General features: G+C 35.4%; 2 protein-coding genes across 2 annotated transcripts; one reads left to right on the top strand and one right to left on the bottom strand.

Moving 5' to 3' along the window:
* Positions 1–6,707: 6,707 nt before the first annotated feature.
* On the top strand, positions 6,708–7,600 carry LOC122289355. Its single transcript, XM_043096334.1, has 2 exons — positions 6,708–7,110; positions 7,218–7,600. The coding sequence occupies exons 1-2, from the start codon at positions 6,708–6,710 to the stop codon at positions 7,250–7,252; spliced, it is 438 nt and encodes a 145-aa protein (XP_042952268.1). The 3' UTR covers positions 7,253–7,600.
* A 3,554-nt stretch (positions 7,601–11,154) lies between these two features.
* LOC122289960 (E3 ubiquitin-protein ligase RNF14) lies at positions 11,155–17,180 on the bottom strand. The gene is made up of 7 exons (XM_043097424.1): positions 16,356–17,180; positions 15,013–15,087; positions 14,420–14,936; positions 13,697–14,082; positions 12,519–12,745; positions 12,262–12,409; positions 11,155–11,503 (listed from the first exon to the last, which is right to left on the bottom strand). Exons 1-7 carry the CDS (start codon positions 16,929–16,931, stop codon positions 11,375–11,377), a joined length of 2,058 nt encoding a protein of 685 aa, XP_042953358.1. The 5' UTR covers positions 16,932–17,180; the 3' UTR covers positions 11,155–11,374.
* Between the last annotated feature and the right edge of the window lie 2,641 nt (positions 17,181–19,821).

Raw genomic sequence — 19,821 nt, 5'->3', positions numbered from 1 at the left:
TCCCTCTTGACTCTCTCTTTCACCTTTTAGTGAATTCCACTACTTCATGGAGTAATCAACCATTGACCTAAAAAAAAAACAACCCAAGACTACTTGGAACAGTTCTCCACTTATAGGAATGGACCCACTAATCAAATAGAAGCTCTACCCTAAAAAGATCTCAACCTGGCACCAACTATAGAAACAACAAAGAAAACCATAAATCTTACATTGGTTGGATGGATTGTGGCTGCTCGTCCCTTGAACAAAACTGCACTACATACAAACATCAAAGCAGCATGGTGAACAAAATTTTCACATTAAAGATCTAGAAGTTAATCTCTTCTTCTTCACATTTCAATTGATCCATGATAAACAAAGGATCCCCAACCAAGCTCCACGGAACTTTTAGGGGGATTTGCTCGTCCTCAAATCGTGGCCTCCAAGATCTACATGGCATGAGATAAGTTTAAATTCTCCAGTCTTTCATGTGCAAATAGATAGACTTACATTGGGCCATATGATTATAGAAAATGCTATAAACATTGGCAAAGCTATGGGAAACTTACTAAAGCTGGAAGTAGATCACAATTTGAAATAGCTTGGAGAAAATTTAAAAGGATAAAGGTTGAAATAGACATTACAAAACTACTGAAACAAGATTTTTGGCTTATCAGAGATTACAACATAGATACATCGATTTCATTCAAATATAAGAGAGTGACTGATTTTTGCTATGCTTGTGGGAGAATAGGTCACTCACAGATATTCTACACATTCCTAAAAATCATCCCTCCCCAACTACTTTTCGGTTCTTGGCTAAGAGCTGACCTCCACAACTCAGCAACAAGTCAATCTCCACAACAAGCCAAAGCCATTGAATAGACAAACCCGTAGTTGGACAAGCTAGTAGGAAGGGAAATTTTACAGACAAACACTCAAATTGGAATCTATATTATGAAAGAGCAGCAAAGATCAAACTAGTTCAAAGAGATCTATTCCCACAGTGCAAAGGGCAAAGAAAAAAATGGAAGAAATTATAAATGCAGAAAATGAAATGTTTGTAAAGATTCCTTTAGCACTCACCAGTGGCTTCGTCTGTGTAGGTACTCTCCAAAAATGGCAACCAATAAGCACGGAGCTTGCTTTCACCACTAAAATACATCCTCAAAGTTAGGTGTCAACACTGCCTCTTAACCAGTGAACTCTCCAACCCAGTGCAGACCTCACCTTCAAATGGCTCTCGATCCCTAAGTTTGGCGTCAACGAAGATATTCCCTTCGAGCCTCTAAGATCTGCAAGCCTCGTTGGATTTCCAACCCAGCCAGTTCCATACCCAACAAGCTTCCATCCCATTGAACTACTGTTCAACAACATTCATCTATCTACAGTAGATTGAATCGTCCTCACCAATTGCTTTTAAGCAATCAAAGTTGGATTTAATTTGTACTCAATGACCCTGTTTGTAACTTAAGTTCATTCTAATTTTAAATAGAATCTAACATCTAAATACCCAACTTTCAAATCACAAAACTCATCTCAACTCAAAATCTTTTTTCACATGAAACCCACAATCTTTTTCAACTCAATGCCTATTTACATGTGGAACCCACAACTTTTTTCAACTTCCTATAATTACATATAAATTCATTTTAACATCTAAACACATTTATACTCACCTTAAGTGGGCTTCATAAAACTCACTCTACCATCTCAACTCACTACTATTCATAAAAATCTTAACCCCTCTCAACTCAACTTGGCATTCAAACGGAAAAATCCCTTCCCGTTAGTCAATCCAAGTTTTTAGACTTCTCAAATGGGGGCAAATCACATCTCTTACAACACATTGTCTGATTTGGCACTATAAATATTTTCATATCCCTCTATACAAAAACGAAAGTGTATGGCACTCTCAGTGGAAGCAGATGCAAGCTGCCTTGGTTGGCTACAAAGCACAGCATGCAAAGCACTATAAAAAAGACCTCTCGGCCCATGTAAGTGAGCCCACTATTGCCTATCCAGATTAGCCATCCCAAGGTTTCTTTTTTAAAAATCAAGCCTAATTATTCAACCATAGCCCAAAAAGCTCTAACACTTTGAGCCCACTGAGGACACAAGCAAAAGGCCCATATTGAATGAACAACTCACGAGCAGTCCACTTAAACCCATTGAAGTTCCTAAATTTTCAAGAGGAATACCCCTTTTGTGCAGGAAGAAAGTCAGCCATCGAAAAAAAGATTCCAAAAAGTTTTTACACAAAGTCCCTCCATCTCCTATCCCAATTGGTGATATTGACCAAAATCCTACCAATGAGGAGGAAAATCTAACAAATATGTTTCTTCAAATGCACTCTAGTGCTGCAGGGAAAATCACAAATGAGCATATTCGAACAAAATTATATCACAGGACAACACCACATGCAACAATCGAGAAATCCAAAATAGCTGACGAGATGGACTCAACCATGCCTCCACCTGCTCCATGAAGACAATGATATGGAATTGCATGGGACTAGCCTGTCCCAAGATAATAAGAAGTTTAAGGGCTAATATTAGAAAATATAACCCAGACATCATATTTTTTTCAGAGACCATGGTGCTAGCTAAACGTATCCTAACCATTATGAATAGTCTAGGTTTTCATTGTTTTGTAAACTTCCCAATCTTGAAAATAAAATGAGGCATTTTGCTACTATGGCGTCTACGTGTAAATATTGAACTTGTATATATTAATATGAATGCGTTATTTATTTTAATTTACTTTGATCCTCCTAATCATCATTAGCTTGCAACATATATGCCCCAGCACAATGGCATAAAAAAAGCAAGATTTTGGAACTAATTGTACTCAACCTTCAATTCATTCTCGGGTCCATGGGTTTGCATAGGAGATTTCAATGATCTCTTAAACCAATAAGAAAAATTTGGAGGGTGACCTGTTACGTCTTCTTCAATTAGTGGACTAAAAAATTTGATGGGCACATATGGCTTAATTGACATTGGCTTCACTGATTCTACTTTTACTTGCCAACAACAGACAGAGAAATGCTTTGATTAGAGAAGGATTAGATCATGGAATAGCAAATCCTCAATGGAGATTATTATTCCTAGATGCTACTTTGCAGCATCTAACATCTTTAGTATTGGACCACCATTTGTTTCTACTCAATACAACAAAGCACTTTTGATGTGCTTTATCATTCAAATTTGAAGAATTGTAGATCCATGAGGCATTAAGTCAGATAATAATTCTATAAGTCTGGTGCAAGCATTTTATTGGAAACTTGGCATTTATACTTTGCAGGAAAATCAACGCCACCAAAAAGGCTCTCAAACACTGGAATAAAGTTCACTTTGGAAAAATCCAAGCCAATATCCACCAAATAGAAAACGAGCTTCTTAATATTCATTGCAACCCTCCAAATCCATAGTTTCCGTCAAGAGAGAAGTAACTTCAACAAAACATTCACGAACAATTGAAGCATCAAGAAACTTTGTGGCAATAAAAAATCCTGACTCACTTTGCTAACTACTTTGGACTTAAATTCTAAATTCTACCATCTTTTAACTACCATAAGAAGATCTTGGAAATATGGACATAAAAAAATCAGTTTACCATTCTTGTCATTGCAGAAGGCTCTTCAGCCCTACTCATTATAAATATAGCTGAACACTTGCAAAAGGGTCCCATTATCCTGGAAGGAGATGCCCAGTTGGTAATATTAGCCATAAATGATGATGCTCCAATATGGCATATAACTTCAATTATTGAAGACATTGATCATGCATTACAAAATCGGTATGATTGGAGCATTAAAAAATTCATTGATTTCAAAATCAATGTGTGCACTTTGGGGTACAGTGGATCGTAAGCAATTTAGTTTTTGGTCATATACCCTTAAATAATATACCTAGTTGCATTTTGTATATTGATAGTCTCCTTCTATATGTTTGCAATATTTTTATATCTATGATAAGCATGCTTGATTAGGGGGAAAAAAAAAGACGAAGAAGTAGATGCAAACAATTATATATGCCTTCAAAATTAGTCTAATCTCATCTCATCATTACAAATTTTTTAAATTTCCATACGAAATATAATAAATAATTTAACTTTTTCAAATTTTAAAATAATAATAATAATAATAAATAATATTTTAAACCTTCATCCAAACTAAAAATTCTTATCTTATTTACTAAACCTAACGTTAAAAAAAAGGATAGTCCAAACAGATGGATTGTGCATGTCTAGATGTCGATAGATGATGAGAACAAAGAACAATCATCATAGCTTTAGTTTACTAAACATAGTTTATATATGCCGTTTAAAGGGATAGATTTTCAAGCTCATTGTCATATTTACAGGCTAATTAGAAAGTACGGATAATGTATTACTCCCAGTTTATGATAATCAAAATAGCTTGATAATCACTAATATTATGAGAATGTTTTCGTATTCCGAGACACTGCTCGCTGCACAACAGCTCACTGTATAAACAGAACACGCAACAAAAGGAGAAGTCACACCCAACATCACCGAAAAGAAAAATAATGTGATCTCAAGCCCGCCGAAGCAAAATTCAAAAACATATACGTTACAACACTCTGGAGAATATTGTATGGTCGAGATGTCTCAACTAATCAGGAACGAGGCAAAAGATAATAGTGTAAGAGTTTTATTTAAACTCTATGTCCCACACACCCATCTTAATAAAATTTGAAATAGCTCAAGTTTATCAGATTAAAGATGAGTGATAACGGGATAACAGAAATCCTAAGAGATAAGATTAAAACTCTATCTCTAATTATAGTCAGATATAAACTCTTAGATTTCTTGATGGTCAGAAATCTATAAATAGCACTGAGGGATTAAAGGGTTCTCACCTACAATATTAGAGTGCCTTTTGTCATCGTGAGACACTTGTGAGGCGAAATTGCTAGGGTGATCCTTCTCTCATAGCCAGATTTAATTCTTCATCAAACTGATGGAGAAAGGTACGCATTTATTTATTACTGTTTATTATTGTGGATCATATGAAATCGAAGATCCGTTTATTAATGTTCATGTTAAAATATCTAACATGTGGTATCAGAGCCAGGTTATAGATTTTTTATGATCTTAATAAGATATTCAGTAAATATATATTGTCGTGTATTGTGATTTCATTATATCGAAAAAGATTAAAAAATAATATATTTACTATTTGAGAAAGAACGATACACTCACATTAATGAAAAGCAATTCGGTTTTCATTATTCCGTACTGAACATCTCCTTCTTTGGTTTTATTTTCACTTCCTCGTGTATTGTTTAAAGTATTACATATTTTAGATTTCATGAACTGTACTTATTGTATCTGAAATGAGTGGGTTGAGGAAAGGCCACCGTGTGGCTTCGGCAGTGTGCAACATGAGGGGCTGTGAGTCTGTGAAGCCCCGAATGGTTGCTGCCCTGAGGTCGGCACTGGGAGGAGGAGTGGAAGTCCTCCGCGGTGCCTCTGTAACAGCGGCAGAGGGTTGTCAAGCCCACTGGCCGCGGCAGCAAGAACAGGTTTAATAAAAAAAAAAAAAAAAATTCCGAATTTTATTTATTTATTTATACATGTCATTATTGTTATTTACATGTATGAAAAGTTTGATTAAATGTTATACGCACGTTATTATTGTTACATACATGCATTAAATTTTATTAAATGTTATTTGCGTGATATTATTGTTAAATACATGTATTACATTTTATTAAATGTCATATGCATATTATTATTACATACATAAAATACATGTATGAATTGGCTCTTATTATCATGCTATATATAATTATTTATCCAATATGGACAAGTGATTTTCATCAAAATTAAAGAAAAACTTGGTTGCCCAAAGGTACAAGATTTTCTTTAATTTAGGTGAACAATCATTAAATTCCATAGTAAGGTGGATATGATAGAGTGAACAATTTTGTGTGTCAAGATCTACTCCCAAAGGAGAATCTTGACGATACTACTAGTTCATCTATCAAATTAAGGTTGGAGTGAACACTTTGTGTATCAAGATCTACTCCCAAAGGAGGGTTTTGATGACACTACTAGTTCATCCATCAAAAGAAAAGTTGGAGGGAACAATTTGTATGTCAGAGTTTACTCCCAAAGGAGAATTCTGATGATACACTTAGTTCATCCACAGAATTTAATATTGGTGAGAACACTTTGTGTATTAAGATCTACTCCCAAAGGAGGGTTTTGATGACACTACTAGTTCATCCATAATTATTTAAATTCTGATTATTGTTTATAAGTGTCTAACTCAAAGCATTATGTGACGAATATTTTCTTGCAGTAAATGTACCGACATCATTACATTCACAAACTTCATCAGTTCCTATTTTGAATGGCTCTAATTTTTCTGAGTGGGTTGAGCGAGTCAGATTCACCTTAGGGGTCCTTAACCTGGACTCATCCCTTACAAGTCCAAAACCACCACCCATCACTGAAGAGAGTAACAGTGATGAGAAAGAATCATTTAAACAGTGGGAGAGATCAAACAGGCTGAGTCTAATGTTCATGAAAATGACCATATCTGAAAATATTAAAAATTCACTCCCTAGTGTTGAGGATGCCCAAAGTTTTTTGAAAAATACTCAGGAGAGATTTAAGTCTGCAGATAAGTCTTTAGCAGGAACACTGATGGCTAGACTTACCACCATGAAATATGATGGAGCCATATCCTTGAAATGACAAATCTTGCTGCTAGATTACAAACCCTGGGAATGAAGGTAGAGGAGTCCTTTATTGTTCAGTTTGTTCTGAACTCATTGCCACCTCAGTATGGTCCATTCCAGATGCATTATAATTCTATTAAGGATAAATGGAATGTGAATGAGCTGGCAAGTATGGTAGTTCAGGAGGAAGTAAGACTGAAACAACAAGGGCATTACTCTGCTAATTTTGTGACCAAAGAAGCTGGAAAGAAAAAGCACCATTATAGTAAAAAGAAACGAATTGGACCACCAAGAGGAAAGGAGCCTGGAAATGTTAATCAGGTTCAACATAGTAGTACCAAATGCTACTGGTGTGGGAAAAATAGACACATGAAATCTGAGTGTCAGAAACGTAAGGCTTGGTTTGAAAAGAAGGGTAAGCCTCTTGCCCTTGTATGTTTTGAATCAAACCTTGTAAATGTTCCTACTAATTCTTGGTGGCTAGATTCAGGTGCTAATGTTCATGTTTCTATAACCATGCAGGGATACCTTACAAGCCAAACACCAAGCCCCAGTGAGCGATTCATTTTTATGGGAAATGAGAATAAGGCTGAAGTTTTGGCCATAGGGACTTTTCGTTTAGTTTTGAGTACTGGTCATTTTTTAGACCTTCATAACACAGTTTTTGTGCCTTCTGTGAGGCGTAATTTAATTTCCCTTTCTAGACTGGACTCTGATGGTTATTCCTTTTCATTTCACAATGGTAGTTTCAATTTGTCCAGAGACTCTTTATCTATTGGTTCTGGGTTTCTTTCCGATGGTCTTTATCGACTTTGTCTCGATAATACATTTATTCATAATACCTATACCCATAACCATGAAATGTGTATTGGAACTAAAAGAAACATGATGAATGAACATTCTTATGACTTGTACATAAGAGATTGGGGCACATCTCCAAAGAAAGGTTAGAGAGATTAGTGAAAGAATGGATACTTCCGCATTTAGATTTTACTAATCTTGAAGTATGTGTGGATTGCATTAAAGGAAAGCAAACCAAACATACTAAGAAAGGTGCCACAAGAAGTAAAGAGCTTCTTGAAATAATTCACACAGATATATGTGGACCATTCTCCACTGAATGTTTTGGTGGAGAAAAGTATTTTATCACTTTTATAGATGATTTTTCACGGTTTGGATATATCTATCTGCTACATAAGAAATCTCAAGCTGTTTCAGTACTTGAGGTATTTCTCATGGAGGTGGAAAGACAGTTAGATAGAAAGGTGAAAATCATCAGGTCGGATCGAGGTGGAGAATACTATGGAAAGTATGACGAATCGGGTCGTAACCCTGGCCCATTCGCCAAACTTCTAGACTAACGTGGCATTGTTGCACAGTACACGATGCCAGGGACGCCACAGCAGAACGGTGTTGCTGAAAGGCGTAATCGGACTTTATTGGATATGGTCAGAAGTATGGTAAGCAATTCTACCTTACCCAAATCATTGTGGGGTGAAGCCATTAAAACGGCAACTTATATCTTAAACCGGGTTCCTAATAAGTCAGTTCCAAAAACTCCTTTCGAGCTATGGACTGGTAGGACACCAAGTTTAAGACACATGCATGTCTGGGGTTGCCCAGCAGAAGCGAGACTTTACAACCCACATGAAAAGAAATTGGATCCCAGAACAGTAAGTGGGTACTTTATTGGCTACCCAGAGAGATCCAAAGGATATAGGTTTTACTGTCCTAATCACAGTCCGAGAATAGTGGAAACAGGGAATGCCAAATTCATTGAACTTGACGAAATCAGTGGGAAAATAGAACCTAGAGATGTGATCATTGAGGAAGTACGAGTAGATGTCCTCATACCTACATCCTCAGAAAAGATAATGGTTCCTCTAATTGATCATCACAATGATACATTGGAATAAGAAAATGATCACCCATCTCAGAATGATAATATCACTGATGAACCAAGTTCGGAGTTACCAGAACAGATAGTCTTACGCAGATCTCAGAGAGATCGGAGACCTGCTATTTCAGCAGACTATGTGGTATATCTCCAAGAATCTGAATTTGACATTGGGACAAGTGAAGATCCACTAACGTTTTCACAAGCTATAGAGAGATGTGATTCTAGTAAATGGATCGATGCCATGAAAGAAGAGTTGAAATCCATGGATCGAAATCAAGTTTGGGATCTCGTTGAGTTGCCTAAAGGGTGTAAAAGAGTCGGGTGTAAATGGGTCTTTAAGACCAAACGCGACTCTAAAGGCAACGTCGAACGACATAAGGCCAGACTTGTTGCTAAGGGTTTCACCCAGAAAGAAGGCATTGATTACAAAGAGACATTTTCTCCAGTATCTAAAAAGGACTAATTCAGAATCATTATGGCATTGGTGGCTCATTTTGATTTAGAGTTACACCAGATGGATGTGAAAACAGCTTTTCTAAATGGAAGTTTGGATGAAGTGGTCTACATGGAGCAGCCAGAGGGCTACTCAGAAAAGGGCAAAGATCACCTAGTATGTAAGCTTAAGAAATCAATATACGGGCTTAAACAAGCTTCCCGACAGTGGTACTTAAAGTTCAATGATACCATTACTGCCTTTGGATTTAAAGAAAACATCGTTGATCGATGTATATACCTAAAGGTCAGTGGGAGCAAGTTTATATTTTTGATCCTGTATGTTGATGATATCTTGTTGGCTAGTAGTGATCTTGGCTTACTTTATGAAACCAAGAGTTTTCTATCTAAGAACTTTGAAATGAAAGATATGGGTGAGGCATCCTTTGTGATTGGAATTGAAATCCTCCGAGATCGAAAACAAGGACTGTTGGGATTGTCTCAGAAAAATTACATAGAAAGAGTTCTTGAGAGATTTGGCATGAAAAGTTACTCATCACTTGATACTCCGATATCAAAAGGTGATAAGTTTAGCCTATCACAATGTCCTAAAACTGAGTGGGAGCGTAAAGAGATGGCAAAAATCCCCTATGCTTCGATTGTGGGGAGCTTGATATATGCACAGATTTGCACGAGGCCAGACATCAGTTTTGCAGTTGGCATGCTTGGGCGTTACCAGAGTAACCCAGGGATGTCTCATTAAAAAGCAGCAAAGAGAGTATTGCGATATTTGCAAGGAACTAAGGATTACCAGCTTACCTTTAGAAGAACTGACAACTTAGAGGTAACTGGATACTCAGACTCTGATTTTGCCGGTTGTTCTGATAGTAGGAAATCTACTTCTGGATATGTTTTCCTACTAGCCGGTGGAGCGATCTCATGGAAAAGTATGAAACAAACTATCACTGCTTCATCAACAATGGAGGCTGAGTTTGTGGCATGCTTTGAGGCCACAGTGCATGGTTTATGGCTGAGGAACTTTATCTCAGGGCTTGGAGTTGTTGACTCTATAGAAAGGCCGCTGAGAATTTATTGTGATAATTCCTCTGCAGTATTTTTCTCCAAAAATGATAGGTATTCTAAAGGTGCTAAACACATGGAGCTCAAATACTTAAGTGTCAAGGAGGAAGTACAGAAACAGACAATGTCCATAGAACATATTAGTACTACGCTTATGATAGCAGACCCATTAACAAAGGGTCTAGTAGCGAAACAGTTTAAAGAACATGTTGACAGAATGGGTCTTATGATGTAAACATGTTAATTGAGCTCGTAGATCTTTTATTTTGTTTTGGACACTTAATGATATCTATTATGGTTGTTTTGTTTCTGTTTTCTTGTCTTTCCAATTCTTTGTACATTGAATGGTTTGGAAGAATGGTGACAAGATAATGTCTGCAACAGACATGAATTGGAACCCAAGGCATTACGGTATTAGCCTTAATTATCCCAATTAAAGATCATGTAAAATTGGTTGCTGGTGTTGTGGTACATGGAAGGGAATTTGTTGATTATATAACAAAGGACCGTCATGACTCGCATTAGTAGTTGATTTAACATTGATATTACAGAACTCATGTAACATACTTTGAGCTATGAAAGGTTCAGGAAATGAAGTTGCGCAGTATGGTTAATTTCCTGTAATAAACCCATAAACGGAAAATATTATTTTATGGGCGTATGGGCCAAGTGGGAGAATATAAGAGTTTTATTTAAACTCTATGTCCCACACACCCATCTTAATAAAATTTAAAATAGCTCAAGTTTATCAGATTAAAGATAAGTGATAACGGGATAACAGAAATCCTAAGAGATAAGATTAAAACTCTATCTCTAATTATAGTCAGATACAAACTCTTAGATTTCTTGATGGTCAGAAATCTATAAATAGTACTGAGGAATTAAAGGGTTCTCACCTACAATATTAGAGTGCCTTTTGCCATCGTGAGACACTTGTGAGGCGAAATTGCTAGGGTGATCCTTCTCTCATAGCCAGATTTAATTCTTCATCAAACTGATGGAGAAAGGTACGCATTTATTTATTACTGTTTATTATTGTGGATCATATGAAATTGAAGATCCGTTTATTAATGTTCATGTTAAAATATCTAACAAATAGAAGAACCTTCCACTGGAACTTGATACAAATCACCACAATAGTCAAGCGGATTAATCCATTTCGTCCTAATGCATCAACACAACTGTTTACAGACCATGACAGGCTGCTCGGTTTGCTCATTCGAATATGCCAAGTACACGCCTGAGTGTTCAATGATAGTGTAGGAGGCTACCCAACCGTGTGCTGTTTGCAACCCCGAGGTCCATAATGCTGAGAGCTACGTCTCACAATCTTTTTGCATAGATAGCAATAATGAACTTGGCACGCCCAGCAAAAGATATGATTGTTGTTGCCAATCTGTTAGTATAGCCAAGAAAAGCATAAAACAGAGAGCCATATCAATCAAACTAGTGCAAGTCTGTAGTTCAAACCAAAGACATTTAAAATGCCTGTCAACAGAATTGATCAAGAAACCAATGAAGGAGAAACAGTTTCTAGTCCAGTATTTTGTCAGATTCGATTTTTATACAATAGACATGCTTCTTGGCCCAGGCGACATTCGACTCAGGCTTCATATGGCCGGATTTCCTAGGTCAGTGTCATGAAATATAAGAATATCTTCTCTTCAATTGAGAAACACAACTAATATGTCAGTAACAATGTGGGCTATCTCTTTCCTTTTTTGGTCTTATTATTGACTCTTAAAGCATGGAGGTTTGGGCAGCATTGCTATGAATGTCAATAATTGTCTTCTTATAAGCAATAAATGTGGTGATTCCCCAATAAAAGAAAAACTTGATAATCAAGAGGATTTCAATTCACTAAAAACTTTTATCCACTTGATTGTTTCAGGAGCCTTTCTTCCTCAATTCCCCTCCTTTTATATATATATATATACACATATACATATAAGCAAGTCATTTCAATAATCTTGTATCACTTGTAATGCATTTATTAGTGTGTTTGAAGATACAATGCGTAAGATGTACCAAGACATTTTCATAAACTTATCTAAATCAAAGAAAATAATTTATAGGTGACAGCGTATAAAAGCAAGTTGGACATAACTACGGGTCTTGATATCCAAACTTTTAAGACGCCCGATTTCAACTCACCTTTGCATTGAATTGACCACAATTAGGGCATGCCTGACCACGTGCGGCAAAGAGTTCAGCTCGAATCTGACCCAACACTTGGTGAGGATTCATGCGCTCTTCCCACTCCTGAATTTCTTCTTGTGGGAACAGATTGCATGTCCCACTCCTTGAACAATTACAAGTAATTAAGTTGATAGAAATTCATTAGTCATACATTCAGGCAGAAACAAAAAGAGCATAATTAGTAAAATCTAAACTACATGTAAATTAATTACCCGAAATGATCATATCCATCAATTGCCTGGTTACAGCGGTAGCAGAAATACTGCCCACAGTTATCACACACCATCTTGTTGCAACCTTCAGTTCTGGAAATTGCCATCTTACACGATGGACACTGCTTAGCATCTCGAAGTATTTCCTTGACACTAAGAATCTCATTGATCATCTCACGTTCTCTATGCTTTTGGTCCTCCTTTAGTTGGGATGAATTCTGGCGTTCCTGCAGTCAAAAAGCAAAGAATCTGAGTGTCTAGTAATATGGAAGTTTACTACAATATGGTGGATGTTAATTAGAAAGGCAAGGAAATGCTTAGAAGAAACTTAAACGGGGGTCAGAAAGAACCCAAATGCAGAAGATATCATTATGGGATAGCGAGACTGACATAATATCAAGAGACAAGCCCCAATCACAGTGTACAATCCTTTTTATAAATGAGTAAATAGAAAAAAGAAGGTCCAGAACATTGTGGGACACCTTTTTACTGAGAGGAAAAATATTTGAAGACATCATGAGGTTTCTTACACACTGGACCATTGGGAAATCTTGAATGTGAAATAACAACGAAGTACTCTCACTCTGTCATACAGGACATGGAAAAAAACAATGCTATAAAACTCACAGATTAAATGGACAATATAATGCTATGGTACCATGTGGGTTGAATCCTCCTCTAAATATTGATGTATTGGACTCTTCAGTAAAACTCACTCTGAAGCCATCATGAAAGAGTTCAATTTACCGAAACTACACAAATTAATGGATCATAAAGAACATGTATGTGTATCTTTTATTTTTTCCTTGTTGGGTTTGGGGCAGCCTGCTAGATATGTGTAGATCCTCTGCTTAAGAGTGAAGCTACCGAGCTATGTTTTGTTGAAATGAAAGATGGAAAGAACCTAAGCGAGACTTCAAACTCAAAAGTGAAAGCAAAAAACCAGAATCCAAGGGTTAGCCATACGCAGGGCCAAGTCCTTGAATCACATTTGGAATAGAACTTTTTTTTGTATACCACCACCATCATACAAGGTATGTGACTATATTTCCACCAAAAAGGAGTTGACAGACTCAAGTATTCTCAATCGATGGAAATGATACACACACCCCAGTAATACAGAAGGGACTAAAAAATAGCAAAAAAAGAGATGCCAGAGAGGAATCTAAAAAATTTACCTGCAAAATAAGAAGCTTCTGTTCTGGTGTCATACAGGCTATGCCTACATGGCGCCGCTCCCTGCACAATGTACAAAAGCTAAACAAGCACTTTGAGCATTGAGCATGCTGGTCCTCATCTTCTATGCAAGGTGTTTCACATCTCGGGCAATAAGCAACATCAGACATCGAATCAAGTGTTTTTTGTAACATCAAGGACTCCCACCGTTCATACTCCTCATCACTAAGCAATCGTTTCAACAAAGCAGGAGGGACCATACCTCCACATTTTGTATCAGGACATTGAAGCTTGCTTATGGTGCCTTCCTTGATATGCATGTCAGAATAAGTCCTCATACATTTGCAGCAGAAGAAATGCTGGCATGGCAATCTGATGAACTCAGTACCTAATACATTTTACAAGGAGAAAATAGGGTCATAAGAATTGGGTTTTTAGTTGATGAAAATTCACTGATGGACGATTGTTAAATCCACACAGATACAGCAAACTAAAGAAATCTGTTCAGACAAGAAATCAATGCAATCAAGAAACCCTATCCTGGAACCTCTGCTACAGAATGCAAATCCTGACACAGGATTCAAGGGAAATATAAAATTATGCCTAAATCACTGCACGGTGCACACTGAGTTCTAATAATGATAACAATAATAATAATGATGAGAGATATGTACTTTGAAAAATAATAACTCACTGTAGCTTGTCAAGTAAAGGCTGAAAATTACCTGCATACTCACTAAAACAGATGCAGCATTCATGCAAGTTTGTGCAGAAGTTCTCAAGGCGTCTCTCATCATTGTAGCTTTTTATTAGAGGAATATCCACATCTGGGGAAGAAATTCCAGAAACTGCACGTCTATCTCCTGTAAGTTTTTTTCCATACGTACCAAGCATAATTTCTTTATCAAACCCAAGGTGAGAAAGAGAAGAACTTTGTAGCCATTCCACCCACTGGTATATGACTTCCTGCCCTAGCTGTTCCCTCCATATTGAGTCCAGCTTAGAGCAAAGATTGGAAATCTTACTTGAATCCAACCACTGGACAGAGAGAGCAAAATAAGGCGGTAGGTGGCTAGGGTATGGTTTAGGTAATAAACAAGTCAACAAAATTGGTGGAAGATATTCAACTCTGAAAGAGTATGAGAAATCATCTAAACTTTCAATTTTGGTTTTAAGTTCATCAGATGATTTTAGTATTGCAGTAACAGCAATTCCACTTGGTGCTTCAATGTGTATATGAATCTGCAAAAGAAAATTTTTCATTCAATTCCTTATGGATGATCAAATTTGATTTTTAGTTACTAGTTTATTGCAAAACCTGAAAAGATCTTAAGCCATCGTGCCTGTCAAGGATGAAAACATTGTCTCCATAAATGGATTCCATAGCAAGTAACTGCAAAAGAAAAACACAAATGATTAAAGGTAATACTAAGCAATCATAAAGTTCCTACCTTGCAAAGCAACCGTTCTTGACTTCTTTCATCCATGAGATCGTTTTAATGTCAAGCTCGATCTCTTTTCAAATCCTCATATGTGTTCTACTTTTGAAAAATGATTTGATTGCTTGGCACCTCAAAGTGTCAACCATCTCTCAAAAAGAGTACTATCTAGTTCAACAAAATCCTTGTAATGAGTCTTAAAGTTGTCAAATCCAATACCAATTTCAACCAGACTTTAATTTGAAAGACAATAAAACTTGTATAGATGGATGAACGCACTCCAAATAGGCCACAACACTTGCATGGATGGAATCCCGACAAAGGGTAAGATATAATCGCTGAACTATATGACAGTAAGGAAACCTCTCTAGTAAATTGAGCTGCACATCTTATAAAAGGCATCTCAGAAAATGGCGGTGAGAGATCTTTCTAAGGTTTTGACACATTCAAAGAACTCTACTCAGAAAATGGCCAAAGCAACATATAAGCCATCATCAATCACCAAAAACCTCAAAACGATGTTATCGTGTTGGTAAATATTTTGAAATGCTTTTTAAACTAGAGAATATATAAAATAACAAGAACAAATTAGAAATAAAGAACCCGGTATTGAGGCACATTGTGATGGACCATTTCCTTACAATAGATTCTGCCGCCTCCAAATTTAAACATGCTCTAGGCTTCTTGACAGTAGTCTACTCTCAAGATACAACAACATCAATTTTCGTTAAACTCCTTGTTGGTGCACACAAAATGAGATCCTCGAACTCAATATAAAATAGCCAAAGCCCAAAGAAAGAAAAACAAATGAGGAAGTGTTTCTCTAAGTTTTTGTAGAGAATTTGCAGTGAAAGAATTTGTGGTTAGGGTTTCCTATTTATAGAAAATTAAAAGGCACTTGTGAAAAGTCACAAATAAAATAAAGAAACACTTTTGAGAAGTTATAACTTTTCAAATATTAGAGAATATATTTAAAAAGTTTCTCATTCCCCAAAGTACATAACTTTTATTTGGTTGGCATGCGGTTAAAACTCCCATCCCAAGAAACATTCACTGGTTAAAGTTACTATAATACATTTTTATTTAAATTTAGATAACCGTACCGACACATGAATATTGGTAATAGTTCACATTATTTTTTACTCTGCATCAAATTTTTTAATCATTTCCAAGATTAAAAACTAACACATCGTACCATAGGTAAGCTCGCTAAATTAGTTACCTCGTCCCCCTGCAGCTGATCGTTGATCTTCAGCTGCTCCTCCGACAACTCGGGCTCTTCCACGCCCAGCTGAAACTCTTCCAATCTACTGAAAATACCATCCACATCCTCAACTGATTCGGACATCTTAATTGTCTCTCTCCAATCCCTTTCCTGCCCTTCTCCTTCTTCTTCATCCCCGCCTTTCTCTTGCTTCGTGTTGACTTTCTGCTCAATATTCAACGACCCTATGTCAGAATCCAAAGAATTCAGAGAACCCACTTCACTATTCGGAGAACCCAGCTGAGATACTTTCACAAACTTGGGTTTGACTGCATGGGCACGCCGATTCTTAGACACCCACTTGGAGTTTTGACCGGTTCTAGGGGTGCGATTTGAGATGGGTAAACTGGCGGTAATTGGTTCGATTCTGCTTTCTGTTGCGGAAGGGGAGGACGGCGGTGAGAGATCGGTCTGAATAAGATTGTGTTCCTGATCAACAGGGGGCCTAAGGACCCAGTTCTCATCGATTTCATTAAGACGGTCGTGATGTTGGCGCTGGTCCTGTCTTCCTCCAGTTCTGCCGGTCTTTCTCATGGCGGATTCAAAGATCTTTGGACCCGAACGTCCCTCTTCTTAAGCAAACAAAAAATAAACTAATTATTTCTAGAATTAATTTGATTCATTAAAATACAATTCAGAGGAAAACAAATAATTATGTTGCGTTCCCTAAAAGCAGATATTTATGAATCGCGTCAGCTGCTAGCGAATCTCTTCCAATGGAAGGTTCTTCATTTTCTTGATCACCACGGTCTTGACGTGCAAACAGTAAACGCAAGCCATATATGTAGCTCAGTTTCTTTACCCAAAGCTAGCTAATCTCATCCATTTTATCATTATTATTTTTTTAAATTTTTACATAAAATATAATAAATAATTTAATATAAAATATAATAAATAATTCAATTTTTTTAATTTTTAAAATAAAATTAATATTAAAAATTATATTATAATAATAATTTATTTAATTTTTAACAAAACATCTCATCTAAACTATTTAATCCTACGTGACACTACTAAACAAAAATGCTAATGTGACATCTTATTTTGACACTTCATTTTAATATTTTTGATATTTTATTTTAATTTTAATCAATAGTTAAAGTAATTATTAATATATTAATATATTTTTATATTTTTTAAAAATATTTTAAAATAATAAAAAATATGACTAAAAATTTAAAAAAATAAAAAGCTGATTTTAGCCGAGCGGTAACTTGCAGCGAGCATCTACAAGCCGTATAGTAGCACCGCTTTTTACTAATACTAGTTGAGGACCAATGTGCGATGCATGTTTGCTTCGTTTTACTGTTAACTGTTTAGTTAAGTTACAAAAAATTGTCAGCAAAAATATTACACAGATATAAACAGCAAAATGAGTTATGGATTTGTTTTTTTTGTCTATGTGTCATTCAAGCTTAGGTCCATATTGGACAGGACTGATGGAGATAACATTGAAGTTTTTGTGTTTTTGTTGGTTGAATATTTCTGGGTCCACAGCAAGTTGAATCATCCATTGATTTTCTGAAGCTTCAGATGCCATTTTTTGTATAAATGATAAATGTTCCTGTGTAGTAAATAGTTAGTGAGTTTAGATAATTAGTCAATGTAAAAATAATTTATATATAATTTTATTTGAAAATTTTGTGAAAAAGAATAAAGTTACATCTCCAGTATGATTCATGAAATCAATGGCTGAATGACCCAATACTTGTTCTGCAAGTTCACCGAACATAACAGCTGCTAATTTTCCTGTCCCGTCATCAACTTCAACATATGCTCGACAACTGTAAATAATAAAAGTATTATTTTTTGTTAGTATTGGTAAAATTAATATGTGAATAATTTTGAAATGAATTGTTAATTATTGAAGTAAAAAAAATGTGTACCGTGGTTCAGCAACACTTTGATGTTTGCAGTGGTAACAGAGAAAGCTTTCATTATGGTCATGCCCAGTTCCTTTGTTACAATTGATGCATGACATATAGAAGAAGATTTGGTGCAAATTTATGATATTTATCTTTGCCTTGATCCAGAATTTTGCTTTCTATATTATATTAAGAACAATATTTTGTTTAATGAGAAGGAATATAAATATAAATATGATGTTAAGAAAAATAATTTACCTCCATTGGTTGCAAACTTTTTAGTAATGCAGCAACATCACAATTTTTTGTTATTTGTCGAATACCAACTGACGATAAAGATGTAGATGGGTATTTTAATGATTTTGCAATCATGACTTCAAGTCTTGAATCATTGATTGCAATCCTAAAAAAGAAAAAAAGAAATTATAATTGGAACATTTTTAATAGATATGTTAATAAAAAATATTGTAATTAATATGAATTACCATCTTTGCAGCAGTTTTGCTTCACGGATAAGAGGATTGATTGTAAATGCACTTGCTGGTCGAGATGAAAGAGATAGTCCTGTTTCGTTAATATAAATAATTGTTAGTTAAAAAATGTAAGATTTAAAATAAGAATTAAGAATTTGAATTATTAGAATTACCATTGTAAAAACGAACTTTGAGCTTTGTTGCAAGTAGAATTGGTTTTGTTTCGATTATTTCAGAAATTTTTTTGCATTCGTCTTGAACAAAACGTCCCCACATAGTCAACAAGATAGGATTGAAGCTACATGATATGAAAGGAGAAAATTAAAAAGAATTTAAAAAGTAAAGATTATAAAAAAATTTTCAAAAATTAAAAAGGGGAAAAAAAATTTACCTTTGATCTATAACATAGATTTCTTGAAGAGTAGCTGGTCCATTTGTTAATGTTATTTCTTTTGGAGGTTTGATGTGAAGAGCAACTGCTAAGAGATCTGATTAAAAATATTGAAATGATTAGTTGTTTAGGAAAAAAAAATTAAAAAATGATAATAATTTACCTATTTCTGCAATTGAATCCTTATAAGCATCCAACTCGTTAATGGGAATGAGGTTGTACTTTGGTATTTCTACTTGTTGTTCATTTTCTGGAATCTCTTCGATGATTGTTTTTGCATTTATAATCCATTGGTATTCATGCGACTCAGTTTTATATTTAGGATCCAGTAGTTTGACATATGCATTTATAATATAGTAGGATCGAAACATCTGGAGAGAGTCTTCTCTTGAATCAATATCATTTCTGAACATTGTTGCTTGCAGACGATTTCCCTATATTATATAAGAAAGTATTGGTTGTTAGTTTTTATAATAAGTAAGGAATTTGTTTTAAAAAAAAAAAGGTAAAAAAATTTTACAAGTAAATATAATTACATAGAATGTATAAGATATGTTATATAAAGTATATATATATGAGTATATTTGTAGAATAAATTGTAAGTAGAGAAAAAAATATTGTACCTGTTCATCTACCAACATTAAATTTTGGTATTTTATTGATGAGTGTTGCCCAATTCGTTTGGGGGATTTTTC

Source organism: Carya illinoinensis, chromosome 12, assembly GCF_018687715.1.
Source record: "Carya illinoinensis cultivar Pawnee chromosome 12, C.illinoinensisPawnee_v1, whole genome shotgun sequence".
Lineage (NCBI taxonomy): Eukaryota > Viridiplantae > Streptophyta > Magnoliopsida > Fagales > Juglandaceae > Carya > Carya illinoinensis.
Note: the sequence above shows the minus strand (reverse complement) of the source record. Positions and strands in the feature narration are given on the sequence as shown.

Excerpts from the sequence above, each read along its gene's own strand:
- LOC122289355 (XM_043096334.1), top strand. The coding sequence starts at position 6,708 with ATGACAAATCTTGCTGCTAGATTACAAACCCTGGGAATGAAGGTAGAG. Across the intron at positions 7,111-7,217 it reads GGCTTGGTTTGAAAAGAAGG|GGATACCTTACAAGCCAAAC; the intron begins GTAAGCCTCTTG and ends ATAACCATGCAG.
- LOC122289960 (XM_043097424.1), bottom strand. The coding sequence starts at position 16,931 with ATGAGAAAGACCGGCAGAACTGGAGGAAGACAGGACCAGCGCCAACAT. Across the intron at positions 14,937-15,012 it reads ATGGCTTAAGATCTTTTCAG|ATTCATATACACATTGAAGC; the intron begins GTTTTGCAATAA and ends TTTCTTTTGCAG. Across the intron at positions 12,410-12,518 it reads GATGGATATGATCATTTCGG|GAGTGGGACATGCAATCTGT; the intron begins GTAATTAATTTA and ends TAATTGTTCAAG.